The sequence below is a fragment of the Rhinopithecus bieti genome, unplaced genomic scaffold, assembly GCF_001698545.2.
Source record: "Rhinopithecus bieti isolate Rb0 unplaced genomic scaffold, ASM169854v2 scaffold_55189, whole genome shotgun sequence".
Lineage (NCBI taxonomy): Eukaryota > Metazoa > Chordata > Mammalia > Primates > Cercopithecidae > Rhinopithecus > Rhinopithecus bieti.
In genome coordinates, this window is record NW_016821812.1 from 261223 (window position 1) to 286892 (window position 25670).

Below are 25670 nucleotides of genomic sequence, written 5' to 3' on the forward strand. Positions count from 1 at the left end.
CCAGTGTGTGATGTTCCCCTTCCTGAGTCCAAGTGATCTCATTGTTCAATTCCCACCTATGAGTGAGAACATGCGGTGTTTGGTTTTATCTTCTTGTGATAGTTTGCTAAGAATGATGGTTTCCAGCTGCATCCATGTCCCTACAAAGGACGCAAACTCATCCTTTTTTATGGCTGCATAGTATTCCATGGTGTATATGTGCCACAAAAACACTTTTAGAAGAAAACTTAGAAAGGTATCTTTCTGACTTAGAGTAGTTAAAGATTTCTTAGGATACAAATATAATAATTAAAAAATTGATAAATTAGACTTTCTCAAAATTAAAAACTTCTGCTCATCAGGCTAAACATTTAAAGAAATGAACCTGCACATTATGAACTGGGAGACAATATTTGAAAACATATCTGACCAAAGACTTGTATCCTGAGTATATAATGGTACATATGTCATTTGTGTACACACACACACACACACACACACACAAAAACCTGCCTATAAATCAACAATGAAAAGAGAAACAAGCCAGTTAAAAAAAATGGGCAAAAGGTGGAAGGTAGACACTTAAATGGCCAATAAGCACATGAAGAAGTATACAGCATCATTGCTCATGAGAGAAATGCAAATCAAAACTACAAGGAGATACAAATACATAACTTACTAGAATGGTAAAAATTGAAAAGACTAACTGTTCCAAGTACTGTGGTAAAGATTTGGAACAACTGGAACTCTTCTAAATAATCCAAGGGTCAAAGAGGAAATCTTAAAGAAAATTTTAAAAAATACTGGATATCAGTGAAAATACAGTATATCAAAATTTGTGGGATACAGCTGAAGCAGTATAGACATTTCTAGCACTAAATACTTACATTAGAACAGAAACATCAGTGGCAAAGGGAAATTAACATTTAAACCACAATGCCATTTACAGTTGCTCCCCAAAGAAAGAACAACCTAGGTACACATCTAACAAAATACATACAAATCTTTATGCTGAAAATCACAAAACACTGAGGAAAGAAATCAAAGATCTAAATAAATGGAACAATATATCATGTTCATGGGTTGAAAGACTCAGTAAAGATGCCAGTTTTCCCACATCGATTAATAGGTATAATGCAATCTCTATAAAAATCTCAGCAAGTTTTTTTGTAGAAGTAGAAAATTTATTCAGAAATTTAGATAGAAAAGCAAAGGAACAGTTTTGAAAATGAAAAATAAAGTGGGAAGAGTTGCTAATGATGTTAAGTCTTACTATATAAGCTACAGTAATCAAGACAATTTGGTGTTGGTGAAAGAATAGGTACATAGATCAGTGTTACACAATAGAGAACCCCAGAACAGACCAACACAAATAGGCCCAGTTGATTTTTGGCAGCAACACAAAAGCAATACAATAGAGGAAGGATAATCTTTTTCAACAAATGTTGCTAGAACAATTGGATATCCATAGCAAAACAAACCCAAACCCCACTGTGTGTAAAATTAATTCAACTGAAGCATAGATTTAATGTAAAACATTAAGCTATAAAACTTTTAGAAGAAAACAGAATCTTCAGGACCTAGTGTTAGACAAAGAGCTAGAAGGCATGAGACTGAAAGTGTAATTCCTAAATCAAAAAATTAATAAGTTGTAGTTAATCAAAGTTAAACACTTTGGTGCTATGAAAAACCCTCTTAAAAGGATGAAAAGACAAGCTACAGACTGGGGAAAAATATTTGCAAACCACAGATCTTTCAGAGGCTTTACGTTTGGAAACATAAAGAGCTCTCAAACTCAACAGTAATTCAGTGATCCAATTAGAAAATGAGCAAAAGACATATTTCATATTTCACCAAATGCATAATACATATTTCACCAGAGAAAAGCTGCAGATGACAAGCACATGAAAAGATACTCAGCATCATTACCTGTTTGAGAAAAGCAAATTAGAACCACATTGGGATATCACCACACCCGTTAGAATAGTTAAAATAAAAATAGTGATAATACCAAATGGATAGGAGGTGGAGAGACTGAATCTCTTATATGTTGTTGGTGGGAATTAAAAATAGTAAACCCACTCTGGAAGATAGTTTGGGAGTTTCTTACAAAACTAAACATGTTTACCATATGACCCAGCTGTTGCACTCTTGGGCATTTAACTCAGATAAATGAATTTTATGCTGTCACAAAAACTCAAGCAGAAATGTTCATAGCCACTTTGTTACAGCAAAAAACTGGAAACAGCCCAATGTCCTAGAAATCTTTATTCAGCTTTTTTGCGTATGTGTTGCTGTAGTAGATTTTCTGAGATATAATTCAATCTCTTTTTGGGGATTTCAATCAAGTTGAAAGTTAAAACTAATACACAGTAAAAAAAGAATTAGGTAATAGGTGCTGTGGTACTAGTTTTAAATTTAAATAAGGGAAGGCTGAATGTAAACCAATGTAATTAGGACAGACTTTAGGAAGGAGATGGATTTTGAGTTAAATTTTGAAAAATAGGTTAATAATATCAGGAAAAAGGAGAATATGTCTGATGAGGGTAGACATGAGCAAAGAAAGATGGAAATAAATCAGGCATTTTGTTGCCACAAGGAGACATGACTAGTTTAGTGAAAAGAGGTCAAAATTTAGAGTCAGACAGATGTAGATTTGAATGGCATATCCCTTCCTTACTAGCTCTGTGGGGCTTTGGACCAGTTTTTTTCTTCTCTTGATCCGAGTGTTCTCATGTATAAAAGTGCTAGCAGTACTGTAGGTGAAGTGCTGAATACTATGCCTAACACGTAATAACCAAACAAAAGCCAGTTCCTTTCTTACGTTCCTTATTTACTGTCACTGCAGAATATATAGAGTTTACATTGGAACATGGTGGAATCAACTTATTCCATAGGTAAGATTAGGTTAAATTATGGAAGGCCTAAAGAGAAAAATCAGAATTCAGGCATTTTCAATCTTTTAAGGGTTTTACAAAGCTTGTGATTTGCATTTTCCCTCAATATTTGTTGGATGTGAGAGTTCATTATAACATCGCTTGTTTTGTATACATTTGCATTTACAATGATGAGTTCCTTTAATTGTATTAATAATATATGTTTTTAAACTTAAAATCAAAGACATGTGGCATTAAGCTTACCTAGTAAAGAGAAGAGGGATTCTGAAGTCAATTCCTGACTTGTGTGATTTTGGGAAATTTACAGAATTATTTTGGGCTTCGGTCTTTGTCAGTTAAAAGTGTGTAATAATTTCCCCTTTAAGGGTTTTCATATAGATTAGGTAAGGTAGTAGATGTGACAAACATTTTATAAAATTTTAATGCTATGCAAATGTTATTTTAGCTATTACACTTAAGATGGGTGCTGAAAATGTAAAAAAAAAAAAAAAAACTTAGAATAATTACTTATGGCAAAAATAACTGACTTAAAACCGTCACTTACTATAAGCATTTTGAATGGTAACATGGCTATATTAAATAGGCTTGTAACCTGTGTGTGTTGGGTCTTTTATTGCTAATAAATAAATTCTATTTAATGGTTATTTCTTGAAAACAAAAACTGTATTTTAAAATAGCTACAGTAGTACCTTCTGTGTTTTAATATCCTCTCTAATATAAGTACTAATTTTCAAGCAGATGAATATAGTAATAAATGATTTGTATGTTTTATATTCTCTTTTTCTTCCTTTAGGTCAATGAATACATTTTTGATAATTTATCTAGTAATTCTTATATCTGAAGCTGTCATCAGCACTATCTTGAAGTATACATGGCAAACTGAAGAAAAATGGGATGAACCTTGGTATAACCAAAAAACAGAACATCAAAGAAATAGCAGTAAGGTATTTTATGGTGTTATTGACTGTGTCATAAAGGAAACTATTATTTGGCACAATTAGTGCTTTGGTAGCGACTTCTGATAGGAGAGACCACTGTAATCCTAAAACCATTGGTACTGAAGGGTGACAAAAATGGCATTGCAGATGCAGAGAAGCCAGCGTGTTTGTACTGATAGCTTTTTGTAGTTTACGGCATAAAAAGTTGTATTCCCTGTGGCATGACTTGAATAGTTCAAGGAGGTCACAAAATTTTAAATCCGTCTATCTTTGCGTTTCACATTAATAATACTACAAACTCAGTTTTCTCTTCCATTTACTATGTCTTATAAATGAATCTAAGAGTAAATAGGTGTATTTTTCATTTTGTCTTAATAATTCAAGGATGCTTATTGTTAGTCTTAATATGAACTAATATACAAATTATGTCATACGTTTTAAATTGATTAAACAGACTGCCAAGAGAATTTAACCTATAATTTTGGTAAATAATTGTTCTCCAAATTTCACTTTAGATTAAAATCTATGTATTGGAAGACAAATTTGGATCTCGAGACTACAAAGCAAATAATCATGGGTCATATTTTTAATATCATTCACAGTTTGGTACATTTCCTTTCACAAATGCATGTTGAAATATGGAACCACTAAAGCCATTAAAATAGGCTATTCCTATGTAATCTGTACTTAAGAGTTTTAATTTCTAGCACTTTTAGCCTCACAATTATTTTATAACTTTGTAAAGTTACACTCAACTTTTAGTAGTTATCTGATTTTGAAGGGTAATAGTAGAATGGGATAAGTACACTCCAGATATTATAGTTTTGCCAAAGGTAGTTTCAGTCATACCAGGCTTTTTGTTAGCTTCTGAAAATAACAAATTAACTTATTTGAATTTAACCTTTTCATCATTTACTTCATCAAGATTCTAATGAGCAATACAATAACCAGAGGAAATGTAATGTTAGACAATTCAACAAATGGATTTCAATTCATGAGACTATTCTACCTCAGAATATAGTTGATAGTCTGTGTAGACATGAAACTTTCTGGTAATTTTCATCAGTAATACTGAAGAAATTCTAGTGTATTTTTTCTTATCAGTTATTTCCTTTTTTCTAGATTCTGAGATTTATTTCAGACTTCCTTGCTTTTTTGGTTCTCTACAATTTCATCATTCCAATTTCATTATATGTGACAGTTGAAATGCAGAAATTTCTTGGATCATTTTTTATTGGCTGGGATCTTGATCTGTATCATGAAGAATCAGATCAGAAAGCTCAAGTCAATACTTCCGATCTGAACGAAGAGCTTGGACAGGTGAAAATGATCCTAATATTTTGTTTCTCGAATTTGTTATTTTTATCAAAGCAATACATGTGCAAAGATTAATGTAACAAGATATTATGACGCTTATACCTAAAACAGCACTCCTTTGCTCCACTCCCAGCTGTTCCCAATTTTTAAACCCTAAGTTGTTTCTTTTGTTATTTATCACTATATTTCTATTTGATATTCTTTCTTATTCTTGAGTTTTAGACATTATCTACTATGGAATATAAAGACATAGCTCTTATACTACTATTCACACACACATACCCAGACACATATCCACTTTGCTTCTCCATACCCCCCTAATATTATCATATCACAATTTGGGATTTAATAAATATTTTTATTAACATTGTTATGATTGTTTTAATGTTGTTCACTAATTCCCAGTTCTATAGGTGTGTTCTATAATACCATAATTACATTTCCCTTGTTATATATTTTGTTTCCCCAAGAGTTAATTGCTCTGTTTTTTCATTTCCTTAATTTCCATATACCACAAACAAGTCTCTGATAATATGTGCAGCATCTGTCTACATATTCAAACATATCAGGTAATCTAGGAGTTCCTTTCTTCCTCCCCACCTTCCTTTTTTTTTCTTTTCTTTTTTTTTTGGTGACTGTTTTTGGAGGCTTCCACCTTTCTGCTTCAATTGGATTATTCTTTTATTCTTTCTGGGCTTCCTTCTCAACTGTCACTCTGGACTTCCCTTTACCATCACCCTGGAAATTCCTTTACCTCTCTCCTGTTTTGGATCTCCTCTTTCTTGCATCCCATGTCTTCCTACTTGTGGCTTATTCTCTTTTGGTGCTGTATATCTTCTAACAACTTCCTGAGAAAGGATGTATGAGAGGAAAATGTTTTTAAACTTGACATATCTGAAAATATCTTTATTCTCTTTTCATGCTTGATTAATAATTTAGCTAGTATTGCATTCCAGATTGAAATCTTCAGAAATTTTAAGGGATTATTTATTGTTTTCTAGCCTCTAGTATTGCTGTTAGAGAAATCCAATTCCATTCTGATTCCCAATTATTTATGTATGATCTGTTGTTTTATCTCTGGAAGCTTTAGGATCTCCTTATGCAATAGTTGTGAAATTCATGATGGTGTACCTTGGTGTTGGTGTTTCCTTTTTTATGTTTTGTTTCATTGGCAGTTAACTCTGTGAGTCTTTTCAGCCTGGAAACACATGTCCTTCAATTCTAGGAAATTTTTTTTTTTTTTTTTTTTTTTTTTTTTTTGATAACGTGTCTTTCTATGTTTCCCTTGTTTTGAAACTTAACTATTTGCATGTCATACCACTTATATTGACCCTTTAATTCTTTTCAGTTTTCAGTTTTTATTTGTTTTTATAATTCTACTTTCTGGTAGAATGCCTCTGGTTTATCTTTTCAGTATCTTTTGATTTATTTCTGCTACAGTATTTTTAATTTCTAATATTTTGGTATTCTCTGGATAGTTTTTTTAAATTGCCTCTTATCCCATTCCTTGAGCATAATCTATTCTTTTACCTCCCCTAGGATATTAATGACAGTCAATTGAAGTCTTCTTCTGCCCCCTGTATTATCTTTGCTTGTAGTGCATTTTCCAGAACAGTGAGTTCTGCTATAATGTGATATATGCATTCCTAAAATTCACTGCATAATGCAAAATTGATTAGTTAAAGTCACAGGGTTTATGAGAGAATGGGATTAAGGGTAGAACACAAAAACATTAATAATATATATATATATATTTTTTGAGATGGAGTTTCACTCTTGTGGCCCAGGCTGGAGTGCAATGGCACAATCTCGGCTCACCGCTACCTCCACCTCCCAGGTTCAAGCGATTCTCCTGCCTCAGCCTCCCGAGTAGCTAGGATTACTGGCATGCACCACCACACCCGGCTAATTTTGTGTTTTTAGTAGAGACATGGTTTCTCCATATTGGTCAGGCTGGTCTCGAACTCCCAACCTCAGGTGATCCTCTCACCTCGGCCTCCCAAAGTGCTGGGATTACAGGCGTGAGCCACTGCACCTGGCCTAATAATACATTTTTTAAAAGATAGGAACCTAATAAAAGCAGCACTTGCCAAATTGTTCATGAATATGCAAATACTGCAATAAATATGGCACTTATCTGGAAAAGACCTGAAGTTTGCCTGTGGAAGATAGGCATCAGAAGGGTTGCAGCTTATGTGTTACTGTGAAGTGTTAGAAGGAAGGTTATCTGAAATCAGAGGGAAGGTTGTAATACCAGACGTGGATGAGTGTGACTCATAACACATGGTGAACTGAGATAGCTAGTAACTGAAGTTTGGGCAAAATTTGAGCAAAGTTTTGATTACACTCAAATTGTCCCTCATTGTATCAGTTGCATCGGGATAAATTTGTGTTTTCAAGACAGTGTTACAGCAGAACTGATTATAATTTGTTTCAGATTCTACCTTTTATGTAAGGAGTGATCCTCAAATGGATGCTAATCTTTGGCTATCATTTCAAGTTTAAAAGTGCTCTGTCCGGGAGGCTGAGGTGAGAGGATGACTTGAGCCCAGGAAGTCGAGGCTGCAGTGAGCCGTGATCACACCACTGCACTCCAGCCTGGGCAACAGAATGAGACTCTGTCTCGAAAATAAATAAATAAATAAATAAACAAACAAACAAACAAAAACGAAAGGCTGGGATCCCAGCACTTTGGGAGGCCAAGGGGAGTGATCACGTGAGCCCAGGAGTTCAAGACCAGCTTGGACAACATGGCAAAACCCCATCTCTACAAAAAATAAAAAATCAGCTGGAATACAAAAATTAGCCGGGTGCAGTGGTGTGTGCCTATGGTTCCAGCTACCTAGGAGGCTAAGGTAGGAGAATCACTTGAGCCCAGGAGATGGAGGTTGCAGTGAGCCGAGATTGTGCCATTGCACTCTAGCCTGGGCAACAAGAGTGAAACCTTGTCTATTAAAAAAAAAAAAAAAAAAAAGACCACTAATATGCTTTATCAGAAGCTATTGATTCAGTGGGCCACACCTTAAGGTAATGGGCTGACAGGCCCAGCAGGTAATATTTCTGCTGCTTATGACTGCTAGAATTGGCCATTGGAAATCTGTTTTTAGTGTGCTGCCTTACTTCTGTGTTCAGCTGTCTGCGGAGACCGGATTCTGTCTGGTTCAGCCTACTAGCCTTCCAGCCGTTACTCCAATGGATGAGGGGCATTTTGAAGTTTGCAACTTTTAAAGAGATTTCAGAATTAAACTACTCCTGATAGCCTGTATTTTCAGCCTCATCCTGTACTCCCACATTCAGGGTTAGCTGGTAGGTCTACTTCCTGAGAGTTTCTGAGAATGGGTTTCCTCATCGCTTGAGTTTCAGATTCTAAATTCTGGTAAATCAGTTACCACTCATTCATCTCCTTTTCCATCTTCCAAACTTGTGTCAATCTTCCCTCTCATGTTGACTTTTTTACCATTTTTTTGTTCTTTTTCTATTTTTTTATCCTCATGGTGAAGTTTTAAGAGAACCAGAGATAATTAAATGTGCTCAACCTATCATATTTAACCACAAGTTGATGCATTTATAGGCCTTAATAATTTATGTTAAATATCAATTAATGTCACATTTCTTTAATTGTGTATTATATATTTAAGGCCTAAAGGCCCATTTTTACTTTTCTGAATAAATTTTTTCCGATCTACCTTTGACCTTTCTTTCTCAACTCTCTTCCCCTCCTTTTTCCTTCATGATAGAATTTTGTTTTCTGGAACTCCACATTGTGTAGGCGTACTCATGTCTGCTTTGTCTTTTGTTTGTTTGTTTGTTCTTGTTTTGTTTTGAGACGGAGTCTCACTCTGTCACCCAGAATCTCGGCTCACTGCAACTACCACCTTCCAGGTTCAAGCGATTCTCTCACCTTAGCCTCCCAAGTAGCTGGGATTATAGGTGCTTGCCACCATGCCTGGCTAATTTTTCTGTTTTTAGTAGAGACAGGGTTTTGCCATTTGGCCAGGCTGGTCTCAGACTCCTGACCTCAGGTGATCCACCTGCCTCAGCCTCCCAAAGTGCTGGGATTACAGGCGTGAGCCACCGCGCCCGGACTGCTTTGTCTTTAAGAAACTTCTGGTGATTATTTCTTTAATTACTGATTTTCTCAGCCTCTCTTTTTGCTTTTGAAACTACAAGTATTTCATGTATGTGTATTGCCTCTATTCCTATTTTGTCTTTATACCAATGAAATCTACTTTATTTCATACTCTTCTATACTCTTTCATTTCCATATTATCCAAAAAAACAACGCTTAGGAAGGTTTATAGTGGTGACCTATTTATCACCAAAGTTAAAAGATTAAACTTCGTGATTTTATATATATTTTTTTTAATCAAAATTAATTTATTTTATCCATCCCTACCATCTAATCTTTTTTCTAAAGAATCTTCCATGACTGATAGGTCAGTCTGTATTCTAGTATCTAGTATCCTGTGGAGTATTATTTCTGTTTGACTGCTAATGTATCTTATATATTTTCTTTATAACTCGTCCCTCATTCTTTCTGATCTACACTTGTGGGTGTTTTTTAATTAACTTGCATGGGGTCTTTATATCTACCTTTAACTTCCAACTCAACATTGCTATAGATACTGGGCAACATTTAATATAGAATAGTAAAGATAAGGTATTCTAGCTCTTATTTCCAGTTTCACCATTTATTTGCTTTTTGACTTTCGGTAAGTTATTTAACTTACCTAAAGTAATTTTCTGCCAAATTTAACCCTACCTTTCTTTTGGATATCGATCTTTTATCCTGAAATTTTGCTGAACTTATGTATTCTAGTTTTTTTAGTGGATTTTTTAGAATTTTCTGTATACAAGATCATATCATGTGCAAATGGAGATAGTTTTCCAATCATGTTAACTTTTATTTCCCTTTTCTTGCTTAATTGTCATGGCTAAAACCTTAAGTACAATGTTGAGTAAAAGTGACAAAAGCAGTCTTATTCCTGATCTTAGGAAGACAGCATTCAGTCTCTCTGCATAAAGTATGATGTTAGCTGTGAGTTTTTTATAGATACGCTTTATCAGGCTGAGGAAGTTCCTTTTTATTCCAGTTTGTTGAATGCCTTTATCATGAAGGGCATTGGATTTTTATCAAATGCTTTTTTCTGCACCTATTTTGGTGGTTATTTTATTAATAAAATGAAGGCCAGGTACCATTTTATTAATATGATGGATTACGTTAATTTTTTAAAATGTTGAATCAATCTTGCAATTCTGGGATAAATCCCACATATTTGTAGTATATAATCCTTTTATATGTTTCTGGATTTGATTTGCATCTCTTTATAAGGGATGTTGGTCTGTAACTTGTTTCTTTTCTTGTGATTTCTACATCCCTTTTTAAAGGACTTCTTTCTCAAGTCATTATTGCAATAATCAAATTTTCATGATGATCCTAATTGGATCAAGACTTGACTATTACATCCTTCTTTTATCATGGACATACCTTCTTTTAAAGTAATTTTTCTGGAATTAGCCTCCAAAAGTAATGAAATAATTTGTCTTACTTGCTTTTAAAAATATTTTTTTCTTTTACACATTCATTTTTTTCACTAAATTTTTCTTTCCTCAGTTTCAACTTCTCTCTGTTTCAGACAATTCATACCTCTAACTTCTTATATTGCTGTCGCTATCATTGTGTATTGCTATTCCCAGCTCTGCACTATTTCTCCTCACCCAGATACCCTTTCACATTCTATGTTATTAAGCATCCTTTCTGCCCTGCTTTAGAGATAATTCTTGAGTCCTACTACTTAAAATACCTTAGCCAAGAAACAGAAAAGAAGCATTAATACCAAATTCTTGTCAATTCTACAGATAAACATGTACGTAAACATACCACAAACTTCAAAATCTATGTAGCTTTAAACTATTTTGTGTTACCCTGTTTTCTTTCCTTGGCATCTTTATTTTTTTAATTGTGCTTGGATTATAAGAATCTCAGCATCTGTATATCAATATTAATAGATAAACTTGACTTCAGGAGAGCGAGGACAGAGATTTTTTTCTTGCTTAACATAGGACCGTGAGCACAAAGGTTTATTTTCTTTTGTTTTCTGTCTCTATAGGTAGAGTACATGTTTACAGATAAAACTGGTACACTGACAGAAAATGAGATGCAGTTTCGGGAATGTTCAATTAATGGCATGAAATACCAAGAAATCAATGGTAGACTTGTACCCGAAGGACCAACCCCAGACTCTTCAGAAGGAAACTTATCTTATCTTAGTAGTTTATCCCATCTTAACAACTTATCCCATCTTACAACTAGTTCCTCTTTCAGATCCAGTCCTGAAAATGAAACTGAACTGGTAAGTAATTTTTAAATTAATAAATAAGGGTTTCATATGAAATAATTCTCTGCAGTAGTTGATGAGTTGCAGGAAAAAAAGTTTGTGTCAGTAGAGCAAGGAATATATATTTGAAATTCATATCAGACAGTTTAACTTGTCTGCCTTAGCTCTTTGAGTATTTAAATGGAATATAGTTAAGAAAAGCCCTTACTGCCTTGAAGTGAAGAAGACTTTCTTTGAAAATAGAGCTTAAACTTATTTAAATACTTTTGAGACCTCACTTCTTCTATAAAAAAGTGTTCTTCCCTACTTGCAATTTGGTTGTACCTCCTAAAAAGATGCTCACATGTCGAAGGGTCCTAAGCAAATGTGACATTTTACTTTTTGAAGGCAGAAACAACCAACTATTATTCAGGCAATCAAGGTTGTAGCACTCTTGTTCTAGATCTTAGAATTTTGCCTCTGGTTTCCTAAATGGTATGTGGAAATGATATTTTTATCATGAATATGAATTACATTTTTACAGATTAAAGAACATGATCTCTTCTTTAAAGCAGTCAGTCTCTGTCACACTGTTCAGATTAGCAATGTTCAGACTGACTGTATTGGTGATGGTCCCTGGCAATCCAACCTGGCACCCTCGCAGTTAGAGTACTATGCATCTTCACCAGATGAAAAGGCACTAGTAGAAGCTGCTGCAAGGTAATTTAGTCTGATTTCTAGATCTTCGGAAAAACACCGTTTAAATAAATGCAACAATATCAGAATCATAATTTAAAATTTTCAAACATAAATTCATCATTTTAAGTTGTCAGAATTCATATAAATACATAAAAATAGAAGTACAATTTAAATTTTAAATAACAATTTGAAGTCATTTTATTATCAAGCTTGCATTCTTTTTTTAAGATCTCTTTGAAACTCTGATTACTATACAAATCTGTGTAATAGAATTTATGAAAATGCTTGTGTATATGTTGTATTGTACTACAGTCTACTGCTGATCGCTTCTACATTCCGCCTCCTCTAGTCCGCTCTAAAAGTATATACTGTGTGTGTCGTACGTTATATATAGTTCTTTTATATATAGTAGCAAAGAATATAAGGATTATATAATACCATATAAAGCTGGTGAATATAGTACATGATATTACAATGTAATAGTATTAAATGTAGTATATATACATATATATACATAAAAGGTGTGTGTGTGGTGTGTATATATAACTCTATTATATACCGCATATTTTTTTTTTTTTTTATTTATTTATTTTTGAGATGGAATCTCACTCTGTCACCCAGGCTGGAGTGCAGTGGCGTGATCTCAGCTCAGTGCAGCCTCTGGGGTTCAAGCCATTCTCCTGACTCAGACTCCTGAGTAGCTGGGACAAGCACAGGGCACCACACCTGGCTAATTTTTGTATTTTTAGTAGAGATTGGGTTTCACCATGTTAGCCAGACTGGTCTTGAACTCCTAAACTCAGGTGGTCAACCCGCTTTGGCCTCCCAAAGTACTGGGATGATAGGCATGAGCCACCACTCCTGGCACCAAAGTAGTGATATTAAAAGGAAATATTTTTAAATGCATTTTAAACTTTGATTTTAAATGTTTTTGTTCAAGTTAAGCTATAGTGACATTGTGAAATATGCAATATTATTTCTTAAGTCTCACTTTTTTATCCTTATAATGTCTAGGATTGGTATTGTGTTTATCGGCAATTCTGAAGAAACTATGGAAGTTAAAACACTTGGAAAACTGGAACGGTAATTTTTTTCATATATTAGAATGTTCTCTGTGTTAAGTGTTTATAGTATAGAATAGGGATCAGTAAACTGTAGCTCACAGGGCACATCTGGCCTATTTTCTGTTTTTCTACAGCCCACAAATCACATTACTTTGTTTGTTTGTTTGTTTTTGAGACAGAATCTTGCTCTGTCACCCAGGCTGGAGTGCAGTGGCACGATCTTGGCTCACTGCAGCCTCCACCTCCCAGGTTCAAGTGATGCTTGTGTCTCAGCCTCCCAAGTAGCTGGGATTACAGGCATGCACCACTATGCCTGGCTAATTTTTGTATTTTTAGTGGAAATGTTGACCAGTCTGGTCTGGAACTCCTAGCCTCAAGAGATCCGCCTACCTTGGCCACCCAAAGTGCTGCGATTACAGGCGTGATCTACCGCACCTGGCCCACATTACATTTTTAAAGGATTGTTTTAAAAAGAGATAAAATATGCAACAGAGACCATATATGGCTGCAAAGCCTGAAATATTTACTCTCTGGCCTTTTACAGAAAAAGTTACTGAACTCTGCTCTAGAATGATGTTAACGTTATATTGTATCTCATCATAGTTATAACAATAGTCTTTGTTATATTTGAATATTTCATCTATATTTTAGCTTAATTATTCTTGAATTTACTTGTATGTTTATTTTTAGATGCTCCTGGGTAATGAGTTTTGTAGGTTTCTACTCAGTGAATAAAGAAAACTTTCCTTATATTTCCTGTGATTTTTATCTTTCAAACATGAAGGAACAGCTGTCTGTATCTAGTTTTTCCATTCTTTGATAAATTAGTTCATGCTTAATATACTTACTCCTTTCATGGTTTTAGCAGTTCTGATCATATGTCAATTCCAGCTGTGCTTTTTCCAAACTATGCTTTTCCATACTAAATGGGGCCAATTCTTTGGCTACTTTTATGTGAGAGTCTGTCTAGCTTATTTCATCAACTTATAAACCATATTCAACTCATTGTTTTTCTTTGAGTTGTGTGAAGATTTCATATGTAAATCACTGTGTAAGATTCATCTGGAAGACTTTAAGCCACACTTCATGTAGCCACACAAATTCTTCTACAGCTCCCTAGAGAGGCACGAGCGAATGGACCCCTGCACACACACACCCAGGTTCACAGTCACTGCTGTAATGAGCCTTTGATATTAATGTGTGTTGTGTTTGTCAGGTGTATTAGGACAGAAAACACTGAGAATCAGTTACCTTTTTCAGTCAGAAAAACATGGAGCTGGGCAGATGTGGATTCCAGTCTTTGCTCTGCCACTCACAAGCTTACGTGACTTTAGACAAATTACTTAATCTTTCTGAGGTTAATAGTCCTCATCTATAAAAATGAGATAAGACCTACTTTCTTGGCTTCTCTTGGTGGTTAAACGACATAAGGTATGTAAAATACATGGCATTTGGTAATTACTCAGTGTCAGTCTCTTTCTTCCCTGTTTTGTTATTAATGTCATGTAAACTATCATGAAAATGTGATTAATTCTTGTTCTAAATTAGCCATTTTATCTTATATATGGATTATTTCCATATAGTCACTTCATATTATTTTAAAAAAGTAAAGTTTTTGTCTTTCTTACTTTTTTTTCTTTAGGTACAAACTGCTTCATATTCTGGAATTTGATTCAGATCGTAGGAGAATGAGTGTAATTGTTCAGGCACCTTCAGGTAACCAATCTAAACTTTCATGAATTTTTATTTATGTAATATTAAGAGTTTGATAACTCTTTTTTTTTTTTTTTTTTGTCTGTAGGTGAGAAGTTATTATTTGCTAAAGGAGCTGAGTCATCAATTCTCCCTAAATGTATAGGCGGAGAAATAGAAAAAACCAGAATTCATGTAGATGAATTTGCTTTGGTGAGTGCAAATTTCTATGATTTAAAAAATTCTACAAGATATATTTATGAAAAATTTCAGACTTTATTTCTTATAATTTATCAAAAATTATAGAAATTCTGCAGTTGTGTTACACTGTGTGTTGGCTCCACATTCCTTTTATGAAAACTGACTTTTAACGCTTTTAACGCAAGCTAAAATGTATCTTCTCTTCAAACCTATTCTATAGTCAGGGCATTTCTGGTTGCAAAGTCTACTCAAACTACACTATTTTAAAAGAGTGTTTATTAAACAAACATAGGGGAATCCTAATGATGTGGAGAAACTGGAACCCTTATACACATATTGCTGGTAGGATTATAAATGGTACAGCCACATTGAAAAATAATTTGGCTAAGTTCCTCAAAAGGTAAACATCGAGTTACTGTGTGACACAGAAGTTCTACTCCTGGGTGTACACCCAAGACAGCTGAAAACATGTCCACAAAAAAACTTATACACGAATGTTCATAAGCAGCATTATTTCCAATACCCACAAAAATGGAAAACCCAAATGTCCAACTAATGAGTGGATAGGCAAAATGTGGTATATCCATATAATGGAATATCAGTTGGCTGTTAAGAGGAATGAAGTACCAATATATGCTACAACATGGATGAATCTTGAAAAGATTATGCTGAGTGAAAGAGGCAGTCAAAAAAGGCTATATATTAATAATACATTTATATGAAATATCCAGAATAGGCAAATTCACAGAGAAAGCTGATTACTGATTGCCAGGGGCTGGAGGAAGGAGAAAAAGGAGAGTCTTCGTGGGAGCAGTGAGATATTGTGGATTTAGATAGTGGTGATAATTGCACAACTCTGTGAATATGCGATAAAACACTGATTTGTACTATTTGAGAGGTGAATTTTATGGTATGTGAATTATATCTCTCTTATTTATAAAATTTAAAAATACAGGGGAATCTTATTAAAACAAAGAGCCATCATTCATGTAAATAACAAAATTATTATGCAGTTCTCTCTCAGTCTTAGAACTTCATGGTCTCTCATTTTTGCATTTCTGTAAATGTATACTCCACACTCACCTCTGCTCATCTGCCTTCTTTAACAGTTTATGATTTTTTCCCCATTATTTGTTCCCTAATTGTTTATGTTCCAGTTTATCCACCACATTGTAACATCTGTGAGAACAAAGACATGGTTCTACCTTATCACCATTTTAATATTTAAAATAATGATGGCACATAGTTCGTGCTCAGTATTTGTTATAGAATGGATTAATTCATGTATTAATAACAGATGGTTCTTTATCAACTAAAAGAAGCACATTTGTAGGTATGGGTCATTTATAAGTCAAGGAATGGCAATATTTAGAAATCTGCTAAATAGGGCTGGGCGCAGTGGCTCACGCCTTTAATCCCAGCACTTTGGGAGGCCAAGGCTGGCAGATCACGAGGTCAGGAGATTGAGACCATCCTGGCTAACAGGGTGAAACCCCACCTGTAGTCCCAGCTACTCGGGAGACTGAGGCAGGAGAATCGCTTGAACACAGGAGGCAGAAGTTGCAGTGAGCCAAGATCGCACCACTGCACTCCAGCCTGGGCAGCAGAGCAAGACTCCGTCTCAAAAAAAAAAAAAAGGGAAATCTGCTAAATAGTGTCATATAGTATTTTTAAGTCTATGCTTTCCAAGTTGTTAGAATATTTATTATGGGGCTCAGTGCAGTGGCTCATACCTGTAATCCCAGCACTTTGAGATGCTGAGGCAGTATCACTTGTGGCCAGGAGTTTGAGACCAGCCTGGGCAATGTAGCGAGACCCTGTCTCTACAAAAAAAATAAAACATAGCCAGGCATGGTGGCACGTGTCTATAGACCTAGCTACTCAGGAGGCTGAGGCAGCAGGATCACTTGAGCCCAGGAGTTCAAGGCTATAGTAAGCCAAGATCACACCACTGCACCCCAGCCTAAGCAGCAGAGCAAGACCCTGTCTAAAAATAAAAAAGAATATTTATTATTGGTTTTCTTGAAGAAAATGCATGTTACAAGAAAAGGAACTTTTATAAGTCTTTAGATTTAGATATCAGTTTTCAGAGATGAATACTATAAGAAAACTTTGAGCCTGGTAGAACCAGATAATCAATTTTGATTCCAATTCACTGGTAAAGATATATTCCTTAAAATCATTTATTTGATAAATCTAAAAATTATTTTTTGTAATGGCCATTTTATTGACTTGTTTATTTGAAAGGCAAATTTTGTCATACTGTGAACCTTTAGGAAATTATGGTCTCCTTTGCTTTAGAAATTTTATGAAGTAGGTAAAAATGGAATAGTAAATTAAAACAGGAAGGTAGAACCTGCAGCTGTCTCTCTCTCAACAGCCTTAAAGGTATTAAGAACTTTCTGGCTTTCCATGTAACACAGTTTAAAAACCACTAATAGGATAGTCTTTATGATCTATTCTAGGCTGTAATATTCTACAATTCAGTGACCTTAATTATTTTCAGCAACTTTTTATTTTTTATTTTTTATTTTTTTGAGACAGAGTCTCACTCTTTTGCCCAAGCTGGAGTGCAGTGGTGCTCTCTCGGCTCACCTCCCAGGTTCACGCCATTCTCCTGCCTCAGCCTCCTGAGTAGCTGGGACTACAGGTGCCCACCACCATGCCCGGCTAATTTTTTGTATTTTTAGTAGAGACGGGGTTTCACCATGTTAGGATGGTCTCGATCTCCTGACCTCATGATCCGCCCACCTTGGCCTCCCAAAGTGCTGGGATTACAGGCGTGAGCCACTGCGCCCCGTCTATTTTCAGCAACTTTTTAAGAAAACATCAGAAGTTGAAAGATGTATATGTGTCCCATAACTCAGATCAGTAGGGCTTTGTGACACTATTTATTTCCTGTCACTAGGTGATGGTACTTTTTAAATCATTTGTGATTGACTTTTGGTACTTGGTCCTCAGTGTATTTTGATAGTGACTTCTTGATTTTCTGTTAGCTGTTTGTGTTCAATTTTTGTCTTTAATTTTTGTTTGTTTCAGAAAGGGCTAAGAACTCTGTGTATAGCATATAGAAAATTTACATCAAAAGAGTATGAGGAAGTAGATAAACGCATATTTGAAGCCAGGACTGCCTTGCAGCAGCGGGAAGAGAAATTAGCAGATGTTTTCCAGTTCATAGAGAAAGACCTGATATTACTTGGAGCCACAGCAGTAGAAGACAGGTAAGTATCAGATAAGTAAACAATATTATTTTTCTCTCATAAGAATTTTTGTAACCAAGTGTTCTAATATGTGGCATAAATTCTCTTTACTAACATCCTATGATAAATTAATATATTTAAGATCAAAATAGAGAACTAAAGCCTTAATTTTTCCCAGTCAGTATGTACAATTTTTGTTCTAGCCAGATATCTGAAATAGATGAAAGAACCAGCTCTCTATAGTTTTTTCTTATAGGCTTGAATCTTTAGAATACTCCTCAGCGTGTCATGCAAACACTTGAAGCACCTGCTTAATTCTCCAACCTTCCCTTCTACCACTGTCTCCTTCTGCTTTATGTTTCAGCAATACCAAACTGTCTCTGCATGCCATCTGTAGCTAAAACTATTCTGTTTTGTGCCTATGTTGGCCTTCTGCCTGGGTGATTCTTCCCTTCACCATCCCTCTGTGACTACCTATTCATAAAGTATAGCTTAGATATTAGTTCCACTCCAGTAAGATCTTTCCTGACACCTAAGAGGATTAAAAATTCTCTTCTTTGTGAAGTCTCATTGTAGGTAGTTCTGTTGTTGTCTTTGTGGCACTATATTTTAATTATTTGTTTAAAGACTTCTCCTCTGTTAACCTGTGAAATCCTTGAAGTCCATTTATTCTTTGTCTTTGTTCCCAGCACCTATCTCAATGTCTGTTTCACAGTTTCTTAAATTTAGCTGAATTCTGAGATTAAATTCTGCAGATTAAGTCTGTTGTTATGTTTGCCTCCACCACCTAGACCTAAGGGTGTTTGCATATTTTTAAAATCTAGGTTTTCATTTACTTTTTGGTTGTCCTTACAAGGTTTCTGAGACTCACCTAAAGTTAGCTAGACCTTTATTTTCTACAGTCTGATTTTTGAACTATATGAGTGGTTTGAGTTTTTTTTAAATCAAAATAAAAAGAGAAAAATCTTGTTTTTTGAAATGTAAGACTTCCTAATAAAACAGGAGTTTATGAAGAGCACATAGTTTCATCCTATAAATAGCAACTTTGAAGATACATTCTTAATATATGAAATTGTAGATTTGAATTGGTTGATTTTGTGTTAACCAATCACCAATCTGTTTATTCATGTTTCTTAATGAGAGGAAATTCCAGGTATATTGCTATGTGATGTAGTAACATGCATAGGTCAAGGAGTTTAGAATTATCCTTAAATATACTGTGTAGTTTAGCTTAAAATACAGTCATAAAAGTATTCTCTACTACTAATTTGTTTCTTTTCAGACTACAAGATAAAGTTCGAGAAACTATTGAAGCATTGAGAATGGCTGGTATCAAAGTATGGGTACTTACTGGAGATAAACATGAAACAGCTGTTAGTGTGAGTTTATCATGTGGCCATTTTCATAGAACCATGAACATCCTTGAACTTATAAACCAGAAATCAGACAGCGAATGTGCTGAACAATTGAGGCAGCTTGCCAGAAGGTAAGAATGTAGGTACCTGTATCGTACCTTTCAGGGGTTAGCAAACTGTGGTTTCCTGGGCCCGATGATATAGCCCACTGTCTCTGCCTGTTTTTTACAGCCTGTTAGCTAAAAGTAGTTTTTACATTTTGTGATAGATAAATAGAAATCCAAAGAATAATAATATTTCATGAAGTGAAAAGTATATGAAATTCAAATTCCAGTGTCTATAAAGTTTGATTGGAACACAATCACTTTCATTTGTTTACATATTATCAACGAGTGCTTTTACATTACAGCACCAGAATTGAGTAGTTGCAGCAGAGACTTTACAAAATACTTCTCTTCAACTTCACACTGCCGTTTGATACGCTGCAAATCACAGTGAGATACATATAATGTGATAGTGTTTGGAGTGCCATGCATAGCACCATATCGCGACATTTTACCATTTTTTATTGTCAGTATAGGCTATCATGTCAAAACAAGAAAAGAAAAGTGGACTTTTAACATTACACTTTTTTTTAAAATCACCGTGGATAGGGGATTATTTTATTTTTGAATTAGATGGCAAAGCATTGTTTAATATGCATTGATATGTTAGCTGTGCTACCTGTTTGAAAAGACATTTTCAAAGATGAATTATAAATCTCATTACATACAGTTCTATCATATTGAAATGTAAAAATCTCGTTACAGATGGGCATTAACAGATGAACATTTGCAATGTTAACTTTGAACCCCAGTTAAACAAAATATTATCCCTTGCCCAAAAGAAATATTTTCATTCTTCTCATTAGTAAACCTCTCTTATTTAAAAAATTATACTCAATGATTGCTACATTCTTAGTGAAAATTTTGTTGAGATTTTTTCCTCTCATTCGATAACTACCTATATCCTCAATTTTGCCTCTTGGCCCACAAAACCTAAAATTGAAATATTTACTCTCTGGCCCATAAGGGAAACATTTGCCAACCCCTGATCTAGTTTGCATGACCAAACTGGGAAATTAAGCTGCATTTTACTGTTCAAGATTATTTCATAAGAATTTATACTCTAAATTCTATCTTTTTTGTAAATCCATGCTTTATGGGCATATCAAAGTTTTGCCGCATATGGGGGCAAATGATGCCCCATTTAACACAGTCTGATTTTTCACAGTAAACTAGGGAGGGCTTCATTCGAGTCTCAGGGCTGTTTGCATGTAAGTGTGTTAGGTCTCCTGCAGGTTTCTGTTGTTTGCTGTCTTGTGATACTAATCCAGAAAAATAAACACAGAGACAATACCGTAGTTGTTAATATACATTCAGTGTTTTATATTTATATTTTTTATGCAGGCATTTATGTGATACCAAAGTCTGGATTTCATCTTTTTAAAACCTATTTAAGAGACATTTTTAAAAGACCATACAGAGTTATTTTGTTGTTGTTGTTGTTTGTTTGTTCGTTTGTTTTCTGAGACAGAGTTTCACTCTTGTTGCCCAAGCTGGAGTGCAGTGGTGCACTGGGTTCACCACAACCTTCGCCTTCAGGGTTCAAGTGATTCTCCTGACTCAGCCTCCTGAGTAGCTGGGATTACAGGCATGCATCACCATGCCTGGCTAATTTTGTATTTTTAGTAGAGACGGAGTTTCTCCATGTTGGTCAGGCTGGTCTCAAACACCTGACCTCAGGTGATCTGCCTGCCTCGGCCTCCCAGAGTGCTAGGATTATAGGTTATATTATATACAGGCCGCCCCTGGCCTGTGTAGGGCCTTTTTAAAATATGTCTTAAATAGGGTCACACTGGATCTTTGAGTGCAAAAAGACAATTGATTTAGCTAATTATACTACAATTTGGGGACAGTGTCAGCAACATTGTGGCTGTTTAAACATTTAAATACTGCAATATCATGAACTCCCTAAAACACAGAAATTAATTGCTTAGAATCATTTACTTTATATATGCCTTTTTAAATATTTTTTTCTGGCTGGGCACAGTGGCTCATGCCTGTAATCCCAATACCCTGGGAGGCTGAGGTGGATTGCTTGAGCCCAGGAGTTTGAGATCAGCCTGGTCAATATAACAAGACCCTGTCCCCACAAAAAATTTAAAAATTATCCAGGTGTGGTGGCGTGTAGTCCCAGTTACTCTGGAAGCTGAGGCAAGAGGATCACTTGAGTCTAGAAGTTCAAGGCTACAGTGAACTGTGCTCTCGCCTAAAAAATAAAATAATTTTAAAAAATTTTCTAATTATAAAATAATAAATGTCTACTTAAAAAATGCTGAAAATTGTAAAGCTTATGCAGTGGTTAGTAACATAATACAGTCATCAGAAGATTATTATTTGTAATTTAGGCTATTTAAGTCTTCTGTGTTTAGGTGGTTTTAACAAATATGCTAACCATTAGTATTTGTTTTCTTTTTTGTACAAAAGCTGTCTTATAAAACGAAGACTATACTCTTAAAGTGAATTTTAGGCTTGCCATCTTAGTCTGTTTGTGCTGCTGTAACAAAATACCTGAGACTAGGTAATTTATAAAGAACAGAAATTTATTTCTCACAATTCTGGAGGCTGGGAAGTTGAAGATCAAGGCACCAGCAAGTTGTATAGTGAGGGCTGCTCCCTGTTCCAAAATAGCACCTTATTGCTGCATCCTTCTGAAGGGAGGATTGCTGTGTCCCCACATGGTGGAAGGGATGAAAGGCAAGAGAGGGCAAATCTCTGAAACCTCTTTTATCAGGGCATTAATCCCTTCATGAAGGGAAAGCCACTATGACTTAATCGCTTCCCAAAAGGCCCCGCTTCATAACAATGGGGGTTAACTCTCCCCGTTAATTTTGGAAGGGATATGACATTCAAACCATAGCGCTTGCTATGTGAAGTTTATGTTATATTTTAGAGATACCTTTTGATGGAATACATTTTATGAGATAACCATAAAAGTCAATAGACCCATTCATTCAGACTTTCAGGAAGTATCTATTCTAAAAATCTTGATAATCTTCTGTCACACAAAGAATTTCGTACCTTTGAAAACTTTAGTATATATATCCATTCCTTCACAAAGATATATTGTCACCTGTCTAGGTATTTGGAACAGAGACATAAGGTGTGTTGTTTACGCCCTGGATACTTACAGTGTGTAGAGAAAACAGAAAAGTAAATACACTGTCATAGTCCTATCCCTACAGAACTGTATCTGAGGCAAGAACAGAAGCTCTGGGAGGACAGAAGAGAGAAGCCTAGCCTAGACCAGGGGTACCAGGGAGAGCTCTGAACAACCAATGACTGTGTTGCCTCCTGTGGGGCCAGATGTTCACTGGACAGAGAGTGACACAAAGAAGCAAAGGGGAGGCTGGACACAGTGGCTCATAATCCTGATTTACAGGCACAGTGGCCAATAATCCCAGCACTTTGGGAGGCCAAGCCAGGCAGATCACTTGAGTCTAGAAGTTCAAGACCAGCCTGGGCAACATAGTGAAACCCCATCTCTACAAACAGTACAAAGTGAAACCCCATCTCTACAAACAGTACAAAAATTAGACGTGTGTGGTGACACATACCTGTAGTCCCAGCTTCTTGGGAGGCTGAGGTGGGAGGATGGATTGAATCAGGGAGGTTAAGGCTGTAGTGAGTTGTGATCACACCACTGCGCTCCAGCCTGGGTGACTGAGTTGCTGTGTCAGAAAAAGAAAGGCAGCAAAGGGGGCAGTGCATGCAGATTCTCAGAGCTGAGAGAGAGGAGGGCATATTCAAGGAAATAATTAGAAAGTATGGCCAGGGAGTGGTATAGGTGGGACAGGGTATGAAGAGTAGTGATGCATGAGGGCTATAGAGATGAGTAAATGCTACCTATGTGCCAGAGATGGAGGTGCTTTTCCATATTTCTTAAATATTATTCCATGGATTGTAAGATCATAATGTGATTCATGAAGCCTGTGCAGAGGAAAACCTAATTGCATGTGCCTTGGAAACTTTTCCTAGGAAAATAATCTCTGTCCCACTCTTGACTGCTAGCATTTCTGAGGCCTGTTGCTCAGGTAGTGCTTTGAACAGGCTGAAGACATTGGAGTTAGCACAAGTTGCCAAATAAAGTTTGGCCAATAGGGAAGAAAAGTAGTCTATATAGGTGTTGATTTCAGATATTGGAGAATTAGTAATAATGAGAAAAATACATTTTATAAAACTTTATGGCATAAAGTGAATTGCTTACCACTTATAGCTATAGTACAACACAACAGTAATTAGGCATACTATGAAAGACTTTGCTTTAACTTATGAAAGTTTCTTATTATAAGACTAAAATCTATCAATGTATATTTAGCTTTTATACCTTGTGCTCATTTAATAGTCTTCCCACTTCTTATTTTTAATTGGAGGGATAGTTCTCAGCAGAGTCTGCTATTCTGTGAACTTTTGGTGCTTTTCTGTGGTGTATATAGCACAGTGCTGCACTGAGTACTGGCTTTCAACAACATAAAGGAGCTTACATCAAAATGTAAATCTAGGTATACTTCCTTCATCAAGAAAGTGTTATTACCAAAGAATTGCAGGGGGAAGCAGTTTAATAAAATAGTGTGCTTAGTGATTTTGTTGATTTACATTCTGGTGTAGGCTCCTTATCTCTTCCTGGCAACAAATAGTTTGCCCGCCTTCCAGCAGTGAGACTGTACTTGGAGTAGCATATGCCCACATGTGAGGTGTTATCCATCTTCTACCACAGTAATATCTGGCATTACAATCCATCATCGGTTTCCTATTGCGAGACAGTACTCTTCCTTCATTCTTTTCTTTGCTTGTTATGCGTGTGGTGAATCTTGCTCATGGGTTTTCCTGAACATCCTTGATTTCATATAGTTTTTTTTATTTTAATTAGGATTTGCTGAATGTTAAAATAATGGTTTGATTTTTGTAAGACTTTTCATACAATTTGGGAGAATATCCTCAGATTATGTATTACAATTCACATTTTAGAAAATATAATTACTGTATCTATATCAGTTCGTTGTAAAATTGAATATTAGGCAGGGCACAGTGGCTCACACCTGTAATCCCAGCACTTTGAGAGGCTGAGACAGGCGGATCGCTTGAGGTCAGGAGTTTGAGACCAGCCTGGGCAACATGGTGAAACCGCATCTCTACTAAAATAACAAAAATTAGCCAATCATGGTGGCTCGTGCCTATAGTCCCAGATAGGAAGCTGAAGTGAGAGAATCGCTTAAGCCCAGGAGGTCAGGGCTGCAGTGAGCTGCTATACTCCAGCCTGGGTGACAGAGCAAGACCCCGTTTCAAAAAAAAAGAAAAATTGAATATTATCTGTTTTACTCATTAGTGACTCAATTCTGCTTAATTTTAAACTTAAGGTAATAAAACAGTTTGTTTCCTGACATAACAGTCTTGTAACAGTAAAGGCTGTGGGTAAAAGATCCATCTTTCAGTAAGAATGTGTTGTTCTATATGAGTGTAAATAATACGGTTTCAAAGTACCTTACAGAGAATATAATTATTTTCTCTTTTAGAATTACAGAGGATCATGTGATTCAGCATGGGCTGGTAGTGGATGGAACCAGCCTATCTCTTGCACTCAGGGAGCATGAAAAATTATTTATGGAAGTTTGCAGAAATTGTTCAGCTGTATTATGCTGTCGTATGGCTCCACTGCAGAAAGCAAAAGTATGTATATGTGTTATAAAAAGTCCCTTAAAGCTATTTAGATATAAACATATTATTTAAAGTTAATGCCTTACATAGTTCCATTTGGTGGTGTGCAATATATAAATTTTGCCAAGAGTCAATCACATATTGTAAATTTTAACCATGCACATCAGACTTCTGGAATTCTCAGAGTGAGTTTCAACTATTCATAGTGACCGAGAAAACCTGTGATGAGTAGCAGTTTGTGATCTTGCAGAAATT

At 35.5% G+C, this 25670-nt stretch overlaps 1 protein-coding gene across 1 annotated transcript in view; it reads left to right on the forward strand.

The window, feature by feature from the left end:
- Positions 1–25670, forward strand: part of ATP11B (ATPase phospholipid transporting 11B (putative)) — a 130099-nt gene that overhangs the window by 61934 nt on the left and 42495 nt on the right. Inside the window, 10 exon segments of the mRNA XM_017860609.1 lie at positions 3670–3820; positions 4937–5134; positions 11242–11484; positions 11993–12168; positions 13162–13230; positions 14854–14927; positions 15013–15116; positions 18144–18325; positions 19587–19790; positions 25274–25427. Of these exon segments, the coding sequence (XP_017716098.1) occupies positions 3670–3820; positions 4937–5134; positions 11242–11484; positions 11993–12168; positions 13162–13230; positions 14854–14927; positions 15013–15116; positions 18144–18325; positions 19587–19790; positions 25274–25427 (1555 nt within the window).